Below are 19,196 nucleotides of genomic sequence, written 5' to 3' on the forward strand. Positions count from 1 at the left end.
CTTTGGAGGCAAGCAAATGTGTAAAAACCACTGCATGTGCTATTTTTAAAGACTTGACTTGCAATAACTATTCGTTTTCGGCATTGCTAGATACAGGCTGCGATTTGTGCCTAATTCGCTATGATGTCCTTATAATGTTAGGAGAAATCGAATTGTCGGCCGAAAAATGTGAGTTCAAAGGTATCGGTGATAGTACACTACGCACGTTAGGAAGCTTTGAAATAAAGTTAGAATTTGACGAAGTTCAGTTAGATGTCGTTTTTCATGTCGTTAGGGAGCGTGATATTCTGTATGAAGCCATCATTGGTAACAGTGTTCTGAAACAAGTCAATTTAATTGTAACGGAGGACAATGTCGTTGTTAGGAAAAAAAGAGACGTCAAAAGTGACCGAGGCCGTTATGCTTCCCAAAAACAATGAGGAAACTGAGTTTCTAAAAGAGTTTAGGAATCTGTGTCTGGCTTTTGAGCCAACAGCTGAGAATAGTGTCGAGAATAGCTGCGACCGATCACAAATTGTCATCAATATCCTCTAACGGGAGTCCAAGGAAACTTGCTGTTTCGACAGGGGTGGACCATAATGAAAGGGTTGTTAGAGGCGTTGGTTCCACATTACAATTAAAGAGATGCTTGGGGTCATGTGGGAACACATTGCAAGCGGGGCATACATTTTGTATGTCGGGGTTGATTCTGGATATCTAAGAGTTTAACCTGTTACAGTATCCAGAACGAAGTTGAGCCAGAGTGACTCGCGTTTACGTGGAGAGTATGCGTTCCTCTTCCGCAAGTTTTGGGTACTGTTCCCTGAGTACTGGATTCACCGGGCAATTCCCGGCATAAAGGTCCGACGCCTGTCGGCAGGCCTGTATCTTCTTCCAGTGGGTGCTTTTTAGGCTTGGCGACCATATAGGGGACGCGTAGCACGCAAACGGTTGGCCAATTGCTTTGTATGTGGTAATGAGCGTTTCTTTGTCTTTTCCCCAAGTACTGTCAGCAAAGGATTTGAGGATTTTATTACGGCTCTGGATTTTCGGAACAATTGCGGCTGCGTTCTCACCAAAATTTAGATCCTGATCAAACGTCACACCCAAGATTTTGGGGTGTAGGACAGTCGGTAACGTAGTGTCATTGACGTGGATGTTCAAAATGGTCGACATTTGGGACGTCCAAGCTGTAAATAAGGTCGCGGATGATTTAGTCGGTGATAATGCCAGGTTTCGCGAGGCGAAAAAACTGGAGAGATCAGGGAGGTAGCCGTTTATTCTGTTGCAAAGCTCATCGATCTGTGGGCCCGGGCCTGTGGCCATTATTCTGCAGTCATCGGCGTAAGAAACGATAGTAACTCTTTCCGGTGGCGAAGGTAGTTTTGATATGTAAAAATTAAACAAAAGTGGGGATAGGACACCACCCTGTGACACCCCTTGTTTAATTCTTCTTGGCTTTGATGTTTCGTTTCTGATTTGCACCGATGCCTGCCGACCACCCAGATAATTTGCGGTACACCTTTTAAGACATGGGGGAAGGGTGGACCCTTCCAAGTCTTGCAGTAACGTGCCATGGTTGACTGTATCAAAAGCTTTAGATAGGTCTAGCGCTGCGAGTACTGTTCTATGGTAAACCACAATTTATCTGGGTACTAATGGCATTTAGCATGGTGGTGGTGCTATGGAGTTTTCTGAAGCCATGCTGATGACAGGCTAGCTGCAAATTTGCTTTGTAGGGGAGCAAAATGGCTTCAAGCGTCTTGGCTAAGGGCGATAGGAGAGATATCGCGCGATATGACTCTCCTGTGTTAGCTGGTTTCCCAGGCTTTAGTAGCGGGACCAGCTTGTACATTTTCCATTTTTCGGGTATGACAAAGGTGGAAAGAGATAGGTTGAAGACATGTCTGGTCAGTCGTAAATTTTTGTGTCACCTCTATAAAACAATCAAATAAGTTAGATTTGTTTATCTTTAAACTGCTCTCTACTGAAAAGAAATTAATTTTTTTGCAAAGTTGTCAAATTATTGGGCAAGTGCTGTCTCAACTGATATACGAGATTAGTAATAAAATTTCTACACGTAAGCCTGATCGTTCGTTCGGCACTCGCATTTATTACATTTTTCTTGGTTTTTTAAATTCCTCGAAACTGTAATTAAAATACGGAGTGGGTGCAAAAAATCTTCTAAACGCGAAGTTAATGGGTCGAACTTATTAGAACTTAAAACTATTTGTTTAGAAAGACAACTTCACAATAAGTGTAGCTCAGCAAAAAGTCTGGTCATTGCTCTCAAAAATTTTATTAACCTTTTGAACCTCGGCTAATACTGGTTTTAAAAACTTTAAATATGCTAAATTATTGTCATTATATAAACTTGACAAAATACGTGCCTGGTGGCAAGATTCTGTGGCTGAAGCAACTCCAAAATGTGTTTTAAGTTTTAGCTACTGGTTTTCTATTCGTTTTACAGCGGTTTCTATCAACTTTGCTATCATTGAAAATATTTTTCTGCAAATGCACTAAATGGTCAATCGATCTAAACGAAGTATGCACTGCTATATATATGGATTCAGATAGGCATAAATGGAATAATTTGTTGGTTATTTGCGAGAAATGGGGATGCTGCTGTTACATGTTTCGATGTTTTTCCATGCGCTAAAAGTGTACTTAGCTTCGGTTTTATATTACACTGACAGTATTTGCATTTTATATGTTGCTTATCCAACGCTATAATCCATTTTGATATTAGTGGATCATTTAATCATTCCTTACGTACTTTCTGAGAATAGTTCCTACATAAATATAAGCATAAATACGTTGAATAAAATCCAAACCCTGACGTAATAGAAATTTTAACCTTTTGCTTCCACTTGGTAAACTGCTTTCAGTATCGTCGCTGTCCGCACCTTCTACGACATGCGTTTTTCTTTTCAGAAACTTTTAAAATTTAAATTCCACACCTGACAAACATTATTTATGTTTTGTTAACTATACAAACCTGTCCACTTTACATATGGTTTTTTTTCTTTGTATAATTCTATGTTCGCGTGAGCTGCTTTCTACAAAAGTAAAACAAAGAAAGAAAAAGCAATCAGCTGATTTGAGCTTTATGCATATTCATGAATTATTGCTGCCAGATCATATAAATTTGTACCTCGAATATAAGTCTTTACATGAAGATTCCATATTTGTGTAATTTCTTATGATTGATATGGTTTTAAAAAAATTCATAAAATGCCAACAAACACTTTCAAAAATGCTAGAAAAAAATATGCCAAATTCCAAACACGGAATTTGCAGCGAAATCAATAATTAAATGCTAGATCTAGCTGCAAAAAGGCCAACTCGGTCACACTGCTTCTTATACTTCTGCTGTTATTTGCCGATTTATCGCGATGCTGAGCTTCCGCTTATGCTGTTGCCAAACGGAATTGGATGTGCTTTACTGATTCACTGCTTGCTCGAACTCCAAACTACACACATACGTATGTATGAATGAGTATTATTGAAGAGTTTTTGTGAATAGCAAAATTCTACTTCATTCTCTTTGAAAGTAATTGATGTTCTGTATTGTTATTGTCTTATGCACTGCTATTTGACTGTCTCTTAAAGTTCCGATGTAATAAATATTGTGATTCAATTTTTGTTTTTGTATACAAATTGTCTCCACGGGAGTATTTTTATAACGTTAAATTCATTTACTCTCTTCGAAAATAACTGATGATTTGATTAATTTTCTCAAAGTTCCAATAACGAGAAGAGAAATGTACATACTTTGCAATTTCGAAAGAAATGCTGCTTGATGAGAAAAAATGTGTTGTCTTTTTTTGTTGCTCTGACGAGTAGAGTCTTCAAATAGGTTTTGTTGTAACTTGCACCCATCAACTAACGGTGTTGGGAATTCAATGCAAGTATAACAGAACTCCGTTTTATGTCCAAATATTGAAAATAAAAGACCCAGTAAAGTACGTATAATATGTGGAGTGGAGTTTATTATCTGTATTAAATAATGCAAATTAACAAAAGACAGTTTCCAAGTAATTTAACTTACTTATTTGCTATTATTTTTCCACCAACATTTCTTTGAAAATCAAATAAAGAGTCGGTTACAGGTTCGTTTACTCAACATACCGCCTCCCGTGAATCTGATCGGGATTCAGAACTAGATCCGCATTCACCAATCATCACGTCTAGTACCGCAAGTTTGGAAGCAGGTCTGCGAAGAAAACCCATCGGGGTCTTTACTATTGTGGACCTTACTTGCCCATCGGCTGCCGGAAATACTTCGGTAATGATCCCTCGCTTCCAGTCGCCTCGGGGTTCGTTGTCATCACAGACTATAACTACATCATTAACTTGAATAGGCTTTACATTCTGATGCCATTTAGTTCGGCGCGTAAGTTCAGGAAGGTATTCCAAAACCCACCTTTTCCAAAAGCTTTGCTTAAGCTGTTGAAGGATATGCCATTGCTTACGCAAGCATACTTTTTCGTTTATTGTTGGCGTTTGCACGAAGTTTGGGCCACCGAGTAAAAAATGATTCGGCGTCAATGGCTCGGCGCTTTCACTTTCCAACGGAAGATGTGTTAAAGGTCGCGAGTTTATCAGATTTTCAGCCTCGATAAGTAATGACGTAAGCGTCTCCACCTGTGGTGCCCTTTCCTTAAGTACGAAAGACAAACTCCGCCAGCTGATGGGTTTGCAGGGGTGTTAAATACCCATTCCACGCCGCGCCTTGCACACTCGCCCGACACTAATTTATCAATGAGTGCCAACTCCTTGCTAGCACCCACAAAATTCGTACCCCTATCACTCCTGATCTGGACGGGAACTCCTCTTCGGTTCATGAAATTTCGTAAGCATATTATTGCAGAGTCCGCAGATAAATCTTTAGCGAGTTCTATATGTATTGCTCTAACAGACAAGCACGTGAATAGAGCTGTCCACCTCTTTTCATGACGACACCCAATCGTCACCAAATACGGGCCGAAATAATCTAGGCCCGTGTATGAGAAGGCTCTGACAAACGGAATAAGACGATCTGCCGGCAATTTTCCCATGAGAGGCGGCTTTGCCTTAGCAGACCTATTTTTACAAAGTTGGCAGTTCACCCTGGCCGATCGAACAACTTGCCTTATGCATGGAATCCAGAACTTTCGACGAATAGCTGAACAAATAGTCTCTTGATTTTGATGCTGATACAGCTCATGAAAATAGCGTACAATCAATGTAGTTATAACGTGAGCCTTCGGTAAAATTATAGGTCGTTTTGTGCTTTCGGCGACGCATGTTGCTCGTTCAATACGGCTTGCCAGACGAATGATACAATATTGGTGTTAAACTATAAATTGCGCTACCCTTTGGTAAATGTTTTCCATCGGTCAGCATTTGTATCTCCTCTGCAAAGACTTCCCGTTGGACTAAATGGCAAACTTTGATTTCAGCGTCTTTCAATTCTGTTGCCGTTAAATAAATGCAGCTTTATGCATGCTTTTTACCTTTGCCTTTAAATTTGGCTATCGCACGACGAACCCAGCACATCACTCTTAAAAGTTTATAATAGTTGGAGTATCTTCCAAATTCAATACATCGTTCCTTTTCCGAAATCGTTAGCAAACTTTTAGAACGCCTTTCATTTTGCCCTGAATGCTGGCTTATGTCAGGTGGGAGAGACGGCAACTCATCTTTCGGACGCTTTAAAAATTCTGGGCCCGATATCCAACGCGAGCTGATCGTCTGTTTCTTTGTATTTGCTCGGGTCGCATCGTCAGAGGGATTCAGTGACCCGGGTACCCACTTCTATTGCTCAACGTTTGTTGAATCTAAAATTTCTGCGATGCGGTGTGCCACAAATTGCTTGTAGCATCGACTGTCAGACCTTATCCAATTTATGACCGTTTTTGAATCAGACCAAAAAACTATCTTCCTTGGCTTCACATCGTGGCTTTCAACAATTGCATTCGACAATTTAACACCCAGTACTGCTGCTTGCAGCTCTAATCTGGGAATCGACAGGGGTTTAATCGGACTACACCTCGACTTCCCAGCTACGAATACTACATCGACTACCTTTTGACTAGAAATCCGCCAATAAACCACGGCGGAAAAAGCCACTTCACTCGCATCAACGAAAACGTGCAAGTCGATATGAGAGCTAATATCAATAAAATTGCTATGGTAACACCTTGGTACGCCTATTTTTTCGACATTTGATAACTCCAAGTACCAGTCATACCACCTTTGGTAAATATCATCTGGGATTGCTGTATCCCAACCCACATTTACTCTCCACACTCTTGCAGGAGTATCTTTGATTTTATAACTACGTTAGCCAAAAACCCGCATGGATCGAATATGGACATTGTAAGGCCCAGTACCTCACTTTTAGTGGGACGGCGCTTGCCACTTAGGACTGCTGGTGATATCTTCGCAAACTTCAATACAAAACAAAACTCATCGTTTTCCGGGCGCCAAAACATGCCCAATACCTTTTCAGTCACTGTTTCGCTATTAAACATGCTCGTTAAAACATCGCCTGATCCTGTTGGTGTTTTATTCAAAGAATCGCGAACTTTTATCTAGTTAGACAAAAATCCTCGTAGTTCAAAACCTGCTTTATCGTGAATGTCCAAAACATCGCTTGCCACATCTATCGCCTCGTCAACACTGTCAAAACTGTCGACATAATCGTCTACATAATGACGTTTTATTATTGCTTCTTTCGCCCTTTTACGCATGCCCGCCCAATTCTCAGCATTTATATTTTTAACGTATTGTGCTGAGCCTGGGGACCTGACTGATCCAAAGATCATTGCGCTCATTACATAAACATCTGGTTCTACTGATTGATTGCCGCTTCTCCATAAGAATCTTTGAGCGGTCTGATCGTCTTCTCTTATTTACACGCAGTGAAACATTTCGCATATATCCGCACAAAACCCTATTTTACCCTGACGGAATTTAAATATAATTGCTGTAAGGCTGTGGCTGGTAGGTATTCGGACCTTTAATTAATCGCGAGTTGAATGATACACCACTAATTCATGCGGAAGCATCAAACACTAAACGTCTCTTGTTCTCTTTATTTACGTTACATACAGAGAAGTGCGGCAGATACAATGTATGTGGTTTCACTAATTTCACTTCATTAACTGACAACTTTCTTGCATACGATTTGGCAATGTAACTATCGATTGTACCCTTATACCATTCGGCGAGGTCATTATCATTTCTTATCTTTCTCTCAATTATTTGCAAGCGACTCAAAGCCAGAGAGTAGCTCTCTTGAAATTCAACATGGTCTTTTCTCCATAGTAAACCGGTTTCATATTGGTTTCCAGACCGCTGTGCCGTCTCTAAAAGTATTCGTTCGGTTCGCTTGTCAGCTTCCGAAATAATTGGCTTCAACGGCTTTACACCGAAATCTTCAATAGTAAAGTATTCGGCCACTTGTTGCTGAATTTTATTACAACTGTCTTGCTCACAATCGATACGACAAACAAATTCTTCGGAACTATCTTCATTAGAACCAAAAAGTATGTAACCTAATTTTGCTTTGTGTACTGCAAAATGTTCATCTAAATTAATAACTTATATTGGCCGTACAAGCTGTATATGTGGAATATCTATTAACATTTGCGGCAAAACGTCAACATAGTCTTCGGCGGGCAAATTTTTTAAACAATCAAATTTATTTCTAAAATTTTCCAAATCTAATGTTTGCGAAGGTAATTCTAATTTTTGTGGTTCTAACATTTTTTTATTTTTTTTTTAACATTTCTCATTTCAAAGGTATTAGTAGAAATATTTGCACTTGAAATCTCAATATTCAAGCGTTGAGATACTTCGCTTGTTGTCTTACCACCAATCCATCGCAGTGACAGTAAGTCAGCTGGCCCTTTTAACCCAACTGATTTGGCAATTTGTTCTTCGATAAGAGAAATTTTTGAGCCGTCGTCTATGAATGCTATAACTTTACGGCACCCCTTTGGGCCTTTTATTATCACTGGAAAAAATTTAAATAGCGTTTTCTTATTAAATTAATTTTCAAATATAGTGCCAACGTTCGTAGTTTCATTTGGATTCACTTCTTCTCTCACTGCATTTGACATTTTCTCTGTGTTGCTGTTTTTGTCAATAGCAGCTGTTTGTTTACATTCTTCGTGCAACAGTGGATGGTGATATTTCTTACAATAATTAATACCACATTCACGGCGTTTTGTACAATTTGTTAAATTTTGACCACCACGAAGGCAACAAAAACAAAGACGATTTGTTTTGGCTATTTTCCATCTTTCACCAACAAGACTGCGGCAAAACTTTGTGCATTGGTAAATATCGTGCTGTTCGTGGCAAAGAAAGCACACCTGTTCCTTTTCTTCGGTAGTGATTGCGTATGTAGGCTTGGAGATTCTATCTCTTCGTGTATTGAGCACTGCATCAGTCTTAGTTGGCTCAGTATCTGCGGCGATTGATATGAACATGGCGACATTTTGTAACCACTGGCTAAAATCCATTATACTCGGATAATCCGTTCTATTTGTATATATGTAACGTACCCACTCTTCTCTTTTTAATAAAGGCAACTTACCTACAAGCTCATCTAAAAGTGTTGGATTATGCAGATGTGGTATTGCACATGCATTCTGCAAAAATACTGTCAGATTCGACACCATTGTACTATAATCAACCATATCGGAAATTCTCGAATTTGAAATCTGTGGGAAGGCTCTCGTTTTCGCTAATTGACTCTTAATCAGTATTTGTGGCCTTCTATAGTGCATCTCCAATGTGTTCATGACCATGTTAATGCTATCTGGGTGTATTAAAAAGGCTTCAACTTTCGATTTTGCTGCGCCCTTAAGCGCCTTCTGCAGCCGTGTCAAATTCTCTAGATTCGTGTAGCGATAGGCATCTGTTGTTTCTTTGTATGCGATGGCAAACATAGGCCATTGCTCTGGCAAACCTGAAAATTCTGGGAGATCTTGTAACTTACGTATGACGTGGCTGTATTGTTGAGGTGGATTGCTCATCTGGAGCGGCGTTGTTGAGCTTATAGGCATTGTGGCAGGATTCGTCCAGGCGGTTGACGGTGGTCCTATCGGCATAAAGTATGTAGACGTATACGGTAAACATGAATGCTCGAACACTGCTGGTCGATTAGTCGCAATTGGAAACGTATATTGGTACGTCGGCAGAGTTGACGTGGTGTTGGCAGTTGGTACACTTACGTGTCCCCATTTAGAGTACGTCGGCGGAATTGACGTGGCGTTAGAGGATAGGATAGCTCCATATCCTGCAGTAGTGTATATAGGCACAGTTGACATGGCGTGGGGAGTTGTAGTCGCTGCATATCCTATAGTGGAGTATGTCGGCACAGTTGACATGGCGGGTGCAGGCATATGCGGCAAGAACGTTGACACAGGCATGCTCGTGGTGAATGAATTCGGCAAAGTTAAAATATGTGCTGGAAAACTTGAAGGGGCTGTTGTTGGCGTAAACAGCTGTTCGAGTTTAGCATTCTTTATATTGGATTCTTGCAACAAATGCTGCAATTCTGCAATTTTCTGGTGAAGTTCAGTAGCTTCGTTTTGTTCTACTATTGTTTTTTCTTGTTCCTCATCGCTAAGAGTGGCATTAAGTTTTTCTGAGGACATTTCCTTGTTACGATTTTTTAATCTCTCGCTGCGACGAGGCATAAACGATTTATTTGGCAAATCAAATAAATAATAAAGATGTTGGGAATTCAATGCAAGTATAACAGAACTCCGTTTTATGTCCAAATATTGAAAATAAAAGACCCAGTAAAGTACGTATAATATGTGGAGTGGAGTTTTTATCTGTATTAACAGATACAATAAAATCAAATAAACAGTCGGTTACAGGTTCGTTTACTCAACAAACGGGATAGTGAAAAAAATTTGTATTCTTTTTTCTTTTAGGTAAAGTTTTAATTTGACTTATTTTTATGATTTATTTGTATTCTTTTTACTTAAATAGTCAATAATCTTTTAACGTTTTTATTTCACTTTTTCTTGATATAGAGTAGTTTTAATTTTTTGCCACTTATTTATTATGTTTTAATAGTTTCAATACTTACACTCAGTTCATAGTTAAAACTGAAGTTTTAAAATTTTCTTTTTTTTTTGTCAATGTCTTTTATTAAATTTGTTTTTCTTTAAACAATAAACACGTACCACGATAAAAAATTTAACTTTATTTGCACTTTAGCTTTAACATGAATGACTCTTGCCAAATTATGTCTTTGTTTTCCTCGTCGCCAGTCAAGTATCATAAGTAAAACATGCCTCTTCGATGTTAAGTCAAGAACTGAAACTTTATTTTTCAACCGTTACATTCAAACTTAACGCTAATCGTCTTGTCTTTTTATTCCTTATTTAATTTGATCTCTTACTTTATGACAATGTATGTAACTTAACATATGTATGTAACATAACTCCAATTTTCTGTTAGTAACATTTTAGTAACATTGCTTACGCCTAACATAGCTTAAGGCCCGATTAATGGTGACTTATAACCATAAAGCCATAACCAGATAAAACAGCTGATCGAACCTACCTTATGGAAATGTAATCGATTAATGGTGCCATACCATAACGATAACGCCATAACCATACCATAGCCAACCAATTGAATTTTGGTTTTCTGCCATACCCACAAACAGCTGATTGTTCATTCGCCTATTTTTTTTGCCATTTTGTGTATGTCTATATAATTTTTTTGTGTTTTCCGCTTTTTTGTTTTGGTAATAAAAAATTCTATTGTTTTGTTTATTTTAAAGGCAAATTAATTTCGTTTATTGTTTATGCAGATCATAATGGATGACTTCAAATTAATTGAATTTGTACGCGATTTCCCATGCCTTTATGACAAGGCAAGCCGGGATTTTAAGGACGCAAATAAAAAAAGTGCCGCTTGGAAGGACATAGCAGAGAATTTAGGTGTGGATGGTAAGTAATAATGAATGATATTATAATATATGCGTACTTAGGTATGATTATTCCCAATAGTGGCAGTAGCAGTAAGATGGGGGTATTTACGAGAGCGTTTTAAAAAGGAGATAAGAAGCAGTAAAAATACTTCAGGAAGTGGCGCGTCTGATGGAAGGCAGTGGGTTTTCTTAGAGAATCTTCAGTTCTTAAGAGCCCACATTATACCCCGACCGTAAGTATAATGGAATTACTTAACATGTTTGATTATGAACAAATTTTCTATTACAACAGAATGCGACAGAGCTCTCAAAATATAAACAGAAGTGTTGAAGGTGGCAAAAGTACACCCACCGTTTGCGAGTCACGCCCTGCAACTCCCACTTTACCTGAGCTGCTATCTACAAGTAAGCAAAACTATACCAAAACAAGAGGAGTTTATTCTAACTTCATATGATACTCATATTAGTTAATTACCCTCAAGGGAAGTCGGTAACTAGTGATACAAAATTCTGGTTCAGAACTCGACATAGAGTGCCAAATAAATATAAGTTCGTTAATAGCTAGATTTTCAGTTATAAAATCGACAAAAAAACTGCTACCAGCTTTAACAAGCTGCGGCTACATATGAGTATGTCTCTTTCTATCGAAAAAGTACTAAAATGGGATTTGTATATAGTTAGGAACTATGGGGTAGTTTCTGTGACTTTTTATTTGAATTCGGTATATTATTTTTCTTGTTTATGAGACATTTTTTGAAAATGCCTATCATTTACTTGTTAAACATTTTATTAAATTCAAATGGTATTTCAGGACCTCAGTAATATCTGTTGCTAATATATGTATGTAAATTTTAACACAAATTTAAAACAAACCACTAGGAGCCCTCTAATTAAGCATTTTATAAGTTTTCAAACTCAATTCCAATTTCCAACATTCGCGGAAATCTCCACATTCACTTTTAGGATGATTATTGGAAACCAAATTCCGACTATATATGTATGTATGTAGAATATGTTCCCTCAAAACTTGAGCTAGAGGTCAATGTAATTTTTCGTTACTTTCAGAATTAATTGGCTCTTGTATATTGGTGATATAACTATTGACGTAATATTTTAAGCAAATATTTTGTAACATGAAACCATATATTCAACTTTTTCCGACCTCAAACAATTAAAATTTTTTAAATACAAAAAGTTTCAGTACACATACAATTTTGTACATGTATTGTGATTCGCACTTCCATATAAAAAATTTTGAGCAGCACTGCTTATAATAAATAATAAAATAAGTCGAACTAACCTAGGTAAAATTTAATAAAAAACTCAAATATATATTTAAAAATAAATATAGTTAATATATAAATAAATAAGTAAATTATTACACTTTGAGAATAACACAGTGAGAAGGTTCGCTTACTTTGACTAGTAATTGCAGACAGCGAAAACGCAAAAACCTACGTTAACTGAAATAAGTATAAATTATATTTTTAAAGTTGCTGTGAAAATGCTTTATATGGTACTACCGGCGCTACAACTAATTGGGATATTAATTGATTTCTCTTGGGAAATCGTCTAAAGTATGCACTCACTGACTGAATAGAACCCAGCGGGTTTTTTTTTTTTTGCTATTGTTCGAGATTATTAATAAAATTAAATAAAAGAAACAAATAATCGATAAAATGTTGCAATAATTTTTGCTACTATTTTTGTATGTAGATATATGTGAGATTCCTAAGAAAGTACAAAATGTAGACTGAAAATCGAATTGTGATACATTAATTTCTTTATTTATTAATATATTATATGTTGTATTGCATGTAACATGAAAGTTGACCTATCCTAATATAATAATACGTTAATTCGAGTATAAAAAATATGGTGAATATTGAATTGTGATAATGTAACAAAGAAACACACATAAGAACTTAAATTTTTATAATAGTAGATATGTACACACCTGCACATATTAATAGTGAAAATAGTTCTATTCGTTAAATATATTGATGTACAGCGAGCACTAAAATAGCAGTGAAAATTATTGATGTATTTTATCAGTTATTTTCTCCTTTTATTTATTTTTGTTAATGGTAGAAATAACTTCATCAAATTTTTTAAATACATATTTTTTGCACTTTCATAAATACGCAAATTTAGTTCATATAAATAAATATATGTAGCTTTAAAAATCCGTCACGAACTTTCAAACTTTTTGAGCAGAATTTTTAGAAAATCTCTTGTATGCAACTTTGTTACTTATTCAATTTTGTTATAATAATGTGCAAGTTAGAAAGTGTTAAATTTTCATCCACTAATGCATCAAAAAAAATTTATGTTTAAGCTATTACTAACCAATGGGCAACAAAGCTGCATACTCAAACATTACCTAAAAATCTATTCTGGCATTTGTGTAAACTTTGAAACTTTTATATACATATACGATTTTTATTATAGATTATGCTATATTTTAAATGAATATCAATAATAACACATACAGCTGTGAACAGGACAATAGCAGTGTGAATTATAAACGCTATTTTTTTCTTTTATTTATTTTCGCTAATTTTAGAAATAACTTCAATGAATTGTATAACCAAACACATGTAAATTTATTTCCAAAACATTTTCGGGAAAATGCAAAAATTCGAAAGGTGTTAAAAAATCTTCATGCAAATTTCAAACTTTTATTTAGAGTTTTCAGAATTTTTTTTAGTATGAAATTTTGTAGTCCAATCAATTTAGTATAACAAATTGCATGTTTCAAGTCTCTCAAAAATTGTATTGATTTTTGCCAATTTTTTTTCAAAGGGTTTTTAAGATTTTCTTCCATATAAATATTTACTCTTTGTATGGAACCAAATCTAAAACACTCTTTGAAAAAAAATTGGCAAAAAATCAATGCGATTTTTGAGGGACTTGAAACATGCAATTTGTTATACTAAAATTGATTGGACTACAAAACTTCATACTAAAAAAAATTCTGAAAACTCTAAATAAAAGTTTGAAATCTGCATGAAGATTTTTTAACACCGTTCGAATTTTCGCATTTTCCCGCAAATGTTTTCGAAATTAGTTTACGTGTGTTTGGTTATAGAATTCATTGAAGTTGTTTCTAAAATTAGCGAAAATAAATAAAAGAAAAAAATAGCGTTTATAATTCACACTGCTATTGTCGTGTTCACAGCTGTATGTGTTATTATTGATATTCATTTAAAATATAGCATAATCTATAACAAAAATCGTATATGTATATAAAAGTTTCAAAGTTTACACAAATGCCAGAATAGATTTTTAGGTAATCTTTGAGTATGCAGCTTTGTTGCCCATTGGTTAGTAATAGCTTAAACATAGATTTTTTTTGACGCATTAGTGGATGAAAATTTAACACTTTCTAACTTGCACATTATTATAACAAAATTGAATAAGAAAAAAAATTTGCTTACAAGAGATTTTCTAAAAATTCTGCTCCAAAAGTTTGAAAGTTCGTGACGGATTTTTAAAGCTACATATATTTATTTATATGAACTAAATTTGCGTATTTATGAAAGTGCAAAAAATATGTATTTAAAAATTTTTTTTGTTTTCCTTCAAAATGTTGAATTACATTTTTCATTTTCCGGCAAAATATTTAATCTGAATTTTGCATTTTCCATTTCATACTAAATATTAGTATGTGTAAACACTAAAGTGCAAAACTAGAATAAGAATGCACAATACAAACTTTGTGGTATTATATTATGCTCTATTTAATATACAAGAGGCAGAATTGCAATTTTTGATTTAGTGAAATTATTTGAGCTAACTTTCTATATAAAAAACCATAATATATGTTTTAAAAATATAGGAAGTATTGTTCTTTACTGTATGTATACAGAAAAAAAAGAAATAAATTATATTATTATATGTTAAAATAATTTGGAAAGCTTATGATTTTGTAGCAGCATTGTGTTTGTGCAGCACCAATAGTTGTTGCTTTGTTTTGTTGTGTATCCGCCTTCCGGCGAAATGATCTATAAGGACGTAGTCAAAATGTAAAATAACTTCTAGATAATTGTATATAAGTTCGGTTCTTACCTCCTGAAATATATTACTCGATGTGATTTTGAAATGCTTCTGTACCATCGGTCATAAAGTAGTTGGTAAGGTATTCTCGATACTCGTATGCACTATTTCGACCCCTTCTTCGACATGAGTGTACTGTCCGCAGCGGACCTCCACAAGTTCTTAGTTCGTTCCTGCATTCTGCACTCGCCCCTTCTCTGTCAGTGTAATTTTCTGGGCAATACCACCGACTAGTATCGTGGAACATAATGAAATTATGCAGCACTAAACATGCGAGTACGATTTTTTCTGCATTTTCAGGATAAAACTCCATTGTAGTTTTCAATACTCTCCATCGCGCAGTCAAAATCCCAAAAGCGTTTTCTATAACGCGGCGGGCCCGCGACAGTCTGTAATTAAAAACTCGCTGTTCCCTTGTCGTATTCATTCCCGGATATGGTTTCATTAGATTGTTTTTTAAGGGAAATTCACAATCTCCAACGAAGAAATGCGGAAAGGGTTGTGACGATAATGGAAGAGGAGTATCTGGTGGAAGTGGTAATCGATTTTCCAACAGATCTTCCCCAAACCTTGTTGCATGAAAAATGCCTCCATCGCTTTGACTTCCATAAGCTCCTACGCTTACAGCGGTAAATTTGTATTTATCATCGCATGCTGCCAACAAGACTATGCTGAAAAACTTTTTATAATTAAAAAACAGTGATCCTGACTTCGGAGGGCATTTTATAGCAACGTGATTTCCATCAATAGCACCTACACAATTTGACATATTCCACATTTGGGAAAAGTCAGTGGTTATATCTTTGTATTGCTGCTCTGTGGGTTCACCTAAATATATTGGGAAAGCGTTTGCCAGATAGCCTCGCAAGTCTCCAACACAATCATCCTCACAGTGCTCTTTCCAATTTTGTGGCTCCAAGCTATTTTTTTGAAAGGAATACCATGTGCCAAGTACCTAAAAATCATACTAATTAATACAATATACGATGTTAATATCTGGGAATTTTTTACTGAAGTGTAATGGATAAACGTTCTTCCACACCAATTTGTTGTTTGAATTTGGTTAGTGATGGAGCCATTAGTTTTAAAAAAGTGTCATAAACCGGCAGGGACTTTCTTGTATGCGCAAAAACTCGCTTTCGTCCATATCCCTAATTCTTAAGAAAGTTTTTTGGTGATATCCGGCATGAGTCCTATTAGCATTAATGGGGCGAGCATGCCATTGTCTTTTTTGTCTTAATTTCTTTCTTTTAGCATATAACGCCATTATGCTGAGGAACAAGATGTCAATTTCTTCGTCACTGCTCATGTTAGCTTAAACAGGAATAAATATATATGTTTTATTTACTTCTTTCTTAATTATCCATTATATATATTGCGGTTCATAGATGCGATAGCAAGGAATTGCCGGCAGACGAAACCCCAACCCAGGAGATAAGAAAATTGTTGCTCTCAATGAGGAGATGAAGCAATTGGTCGACCAACACAAACAGGATATGCAACCTCTTTGCTGGTGTTGGTAATATGTGGTCAACCGTCAATCCCTAACAGACCCTACCAAATATAACGGCAGAGTATTAATGCACTTCCCACGGCAGCCGGTTCTATGCGCCAAAAGGTTTTGTGTGACAGTTTCCGTCTTTTATTTGAAGATATTACTGTCAAATTCACGTCCTTGCACTCAAAGTATATAAATCTTCGCCTATATGTAGTGCTATATTTAATTAAATCTGTAAGAATACAGAACTCCTTATTAATTTGTTAAACTTGTAATATGTGAACAACTTACATTGTGGTACATGTAGATATGGGGCTTTATTCACCACCTAATTTTTTCACTATGTACATATGCACCCAATTTGTTGCAGTATTAATAAAAATACTATTAAAAATGTTTTCTTTTACTTTATTTTGATTAAGAATTACAAAATTTTGCAATCACTTTGCACAATCACTTTTCATAAACAAAACATTCCCAGCTCATGACAGCAATGGTCAGCTGTTTACGGTTATGGCACCATTAATCGATCACAATAGAGATGGCTATGGATATGGGTATGGTTACGACTATGGCGTTAGGGTTAAGGAAGTTTAATTTGGCTTTTAAGGCTAACTTCAAGTATAACCTATAACTAAATATATCACTATATGACCGAAGAATGTAAGCAAAACTATACCAAAACAAGAGGAGTTTATTCTAACTTCATATGATACTCATATTAGTTAATTACCCTCAAGGGAAGTCGGTAACTAGTGATACAAAATTCTGGTTCAGAACTCGACATAGAGTGCCAAATAAATATAAGTTCGTTAATAGCTAGATTTTCAGTTATAAAATCGACAAAAAAACTGCTACCAGCTTTAACAAGCTGCGGCTACATATGAGTATGTCTCTTTCTATCGAAAAAGTACTAAAATGGGATTTGTATATAGTTAGGAACTATGGGGTAGTTTCTGTGACTTTTTATTTGAATTCAGTATATTACTTTTCTTGTTTATGAGACATTTTTTGAAATGGGGCGAACCGTAAAGTAACCATGCCTATCATTTACTTGTTAAACATTTTATTAAATTCAAATGGTATTTCAGGACCTCAGTAATCTCTGTTGCTAATATATGTATGTAAATTTTAACACAAATTTAAAACAAACCACGCGGAGCCCTCTAATTAAGCATTTTATAAGTTTTTAAACTCAATTCCAATTTCCAACATTCGCGGAAATCTCCACATTCACTTTTAGGGTGATTATTGGAAACCAAATTCCGACTATATATGTATGTATGTAGAATATGTTCCCTCAAAACTTGAGCTAGAGGTCAATGTAATTTTTCGTTACTTTCAGAATTAATTGGCTCTTGTATATTGGTGATATAACTATTGTCGTAATATTTTAAGCAAATATTTTGTAACATGAAACCATATATTCAACTTTTGCCGACCTCAAACAATTAAAATTTTTTTAATTAGAATTTTTTAAATACAAAAAAGTTTCAGTACACATACAATTTTGTACATGTATTGTGATTCGTACTTCCATATAAAAAATTTTGAGCAGCACTGCTTATAATAAATAATAAAATAATTCGAACTAACCTAGGTAAAATTTAATAAAAAACTCAAATATATATTTAAAAATAAATATAGTTAATATATAAATAAATAAGTAAATTATTACACTTTGAAAATAACACAGTGAGAAGGCTCGCTTACTTTGACTAGTAATTGCAGACAGCGAAAACGCAAAAACCTACGTTAACTCAAATAAGTATAAATAATATTTTTAAAGTTGCTGTGAAAATGCTTTATATGGTACTACCGGCGCTACAACTAATTGGGATATTTATTGATTTCTCTTGGGAAATCGTCTAAAGTATGCACTCACTGACTGAATAGAATCCAGCGGTTTTTTTTTTGCTATTGTTCGAGATTTTCCAATTGTTTTGTGAAAATTTTATTAAGAAAAATTGCATATCAAGAGCATTTTGCAGTTATGTATTATTGGAGTTTTATCAGAACGTGTGGCAATTTAAATGTGTTACAAACTTTAAAAAAATTCCACAAAACAAAAATTTGGGAAGTACATGGATGGGCCTCTTAATGGTGAAATTGACAAAACCATGTCTGAAGAGAAGCAAATAAATCAGGGCGGCGCTTTGGACAACGTCGCAAGTGGCATTCGGTGTGACAAGGAGAAATGAGGTTTTATATGCGGTGTAATTGTAGGTTTCTATGGTAGGCCTTTGACCACGGAACAACGTATGTGTATGCACCAAAATGTGATTACAAACATCGCGCATACGGTCTTTCAAGTGTCATTCTCGCATTTCCTCTATTCTCGATGTCTAATATTGTGGTGTTTGAAAAATCTGCTTCGTGTTTTTTGTTGGTTAGATGGTGTGCTAGCGCTGTTGTTGTCTTATTATTTTTCGCGTCTGCCATATGTTCGCTAAGTCGTATCCCCAATGCGCGCTTTGTTGTTCGTATATAGCGTTGGTTGCAATTTTCGTTTTTATTTCCATTGCACTTTATTTCGTACACCACGTTACTTTGTTGTTCTTTGGCTATTGTGTCCTTTGTTTTTGTAAACACTTTATTAAAAGTGTAGTGTGGTTTGTGCGCGTATTTTATTTTTTCATCTTTTATCACTCTGCTGAGCGCCTGGTTGTTGGTTAGGCCTGGAATATATCTTATGCCGATGTATCTTTT

The 19,196-nt window shown here is 35.6% G+C and overlaps 1 protein-coding gene and 1 long non-coding RNA gene across 2 annotated transcripts in view; one reads left to right on the plus strand and one right to left on the minus strand.

Moving 5' to 3' along the window:
* Window positions 1-11,989, plus strand: part of LOC137236866 (transcription factor Adf-1-like) — a 45,464-nt gene extending 33,475 nt beyond the window's left edge. Inside the window, exons 3-6 of the mRNA XM_067759918.1 lie at window positions 10,811-10,949; window positions 11,010-11,163; window positions 11,223-11,335; window positions 11,398-11,989. Coding sequence (XP_067616019.1) covers window positions 10,817-10,949; window positions 11,010-11,163; window positions 11,223-11,335; window positions 11,398-11,495 — 498 coding nt within the window. The 5' untranslated portion in view covers window positions 10,811-10,816 and the 3' untranslated portion in view covers window positions 11,496-11,989. The remainder of the gene's footprint in view (window positions 1-10,810; window positions 10,950-11,009; window positions 11,164-11,222; window positions 11,336-11,397) is intronic.
* Window positions 11,990-13,796: 1,807 nt separating this feature from the next.
* LOC137238654 (uncharacterized) lies at window positions 13,797-16,940 on the minus strand. The gene is made up of 4 exons (XR_010949217.1): window positions 16,779-16,940; window positions 16,001-16,719; window positions 15,002-15,944; window positions 13,797-14,937 (listed from the first exon to the last, which is right to left on the minus strand). It is a non-coding gene; the product is annotated as an uncharacterized lncRNA (long non-coding RNA).
* Between the last annotated feature and the right edge of the window lie 2,256 nt (window positions 16,941-19,196).

The sequence above is a fragment of the Eurosta solidaginis genome, chromosome 1, assembly GCF_040869045.1.
Source record: "Eurosta solidaginis isolate ZX-2024a chromosome 1, ASM4086904v1, whole genome shotgun sequence".
Taxonomy (NCBI): Eukaryota; Metazoa; Arthropoda; class Insecta; order Diptera; family Tephritidae; genus Eurosta; species Eurosta solidaginis.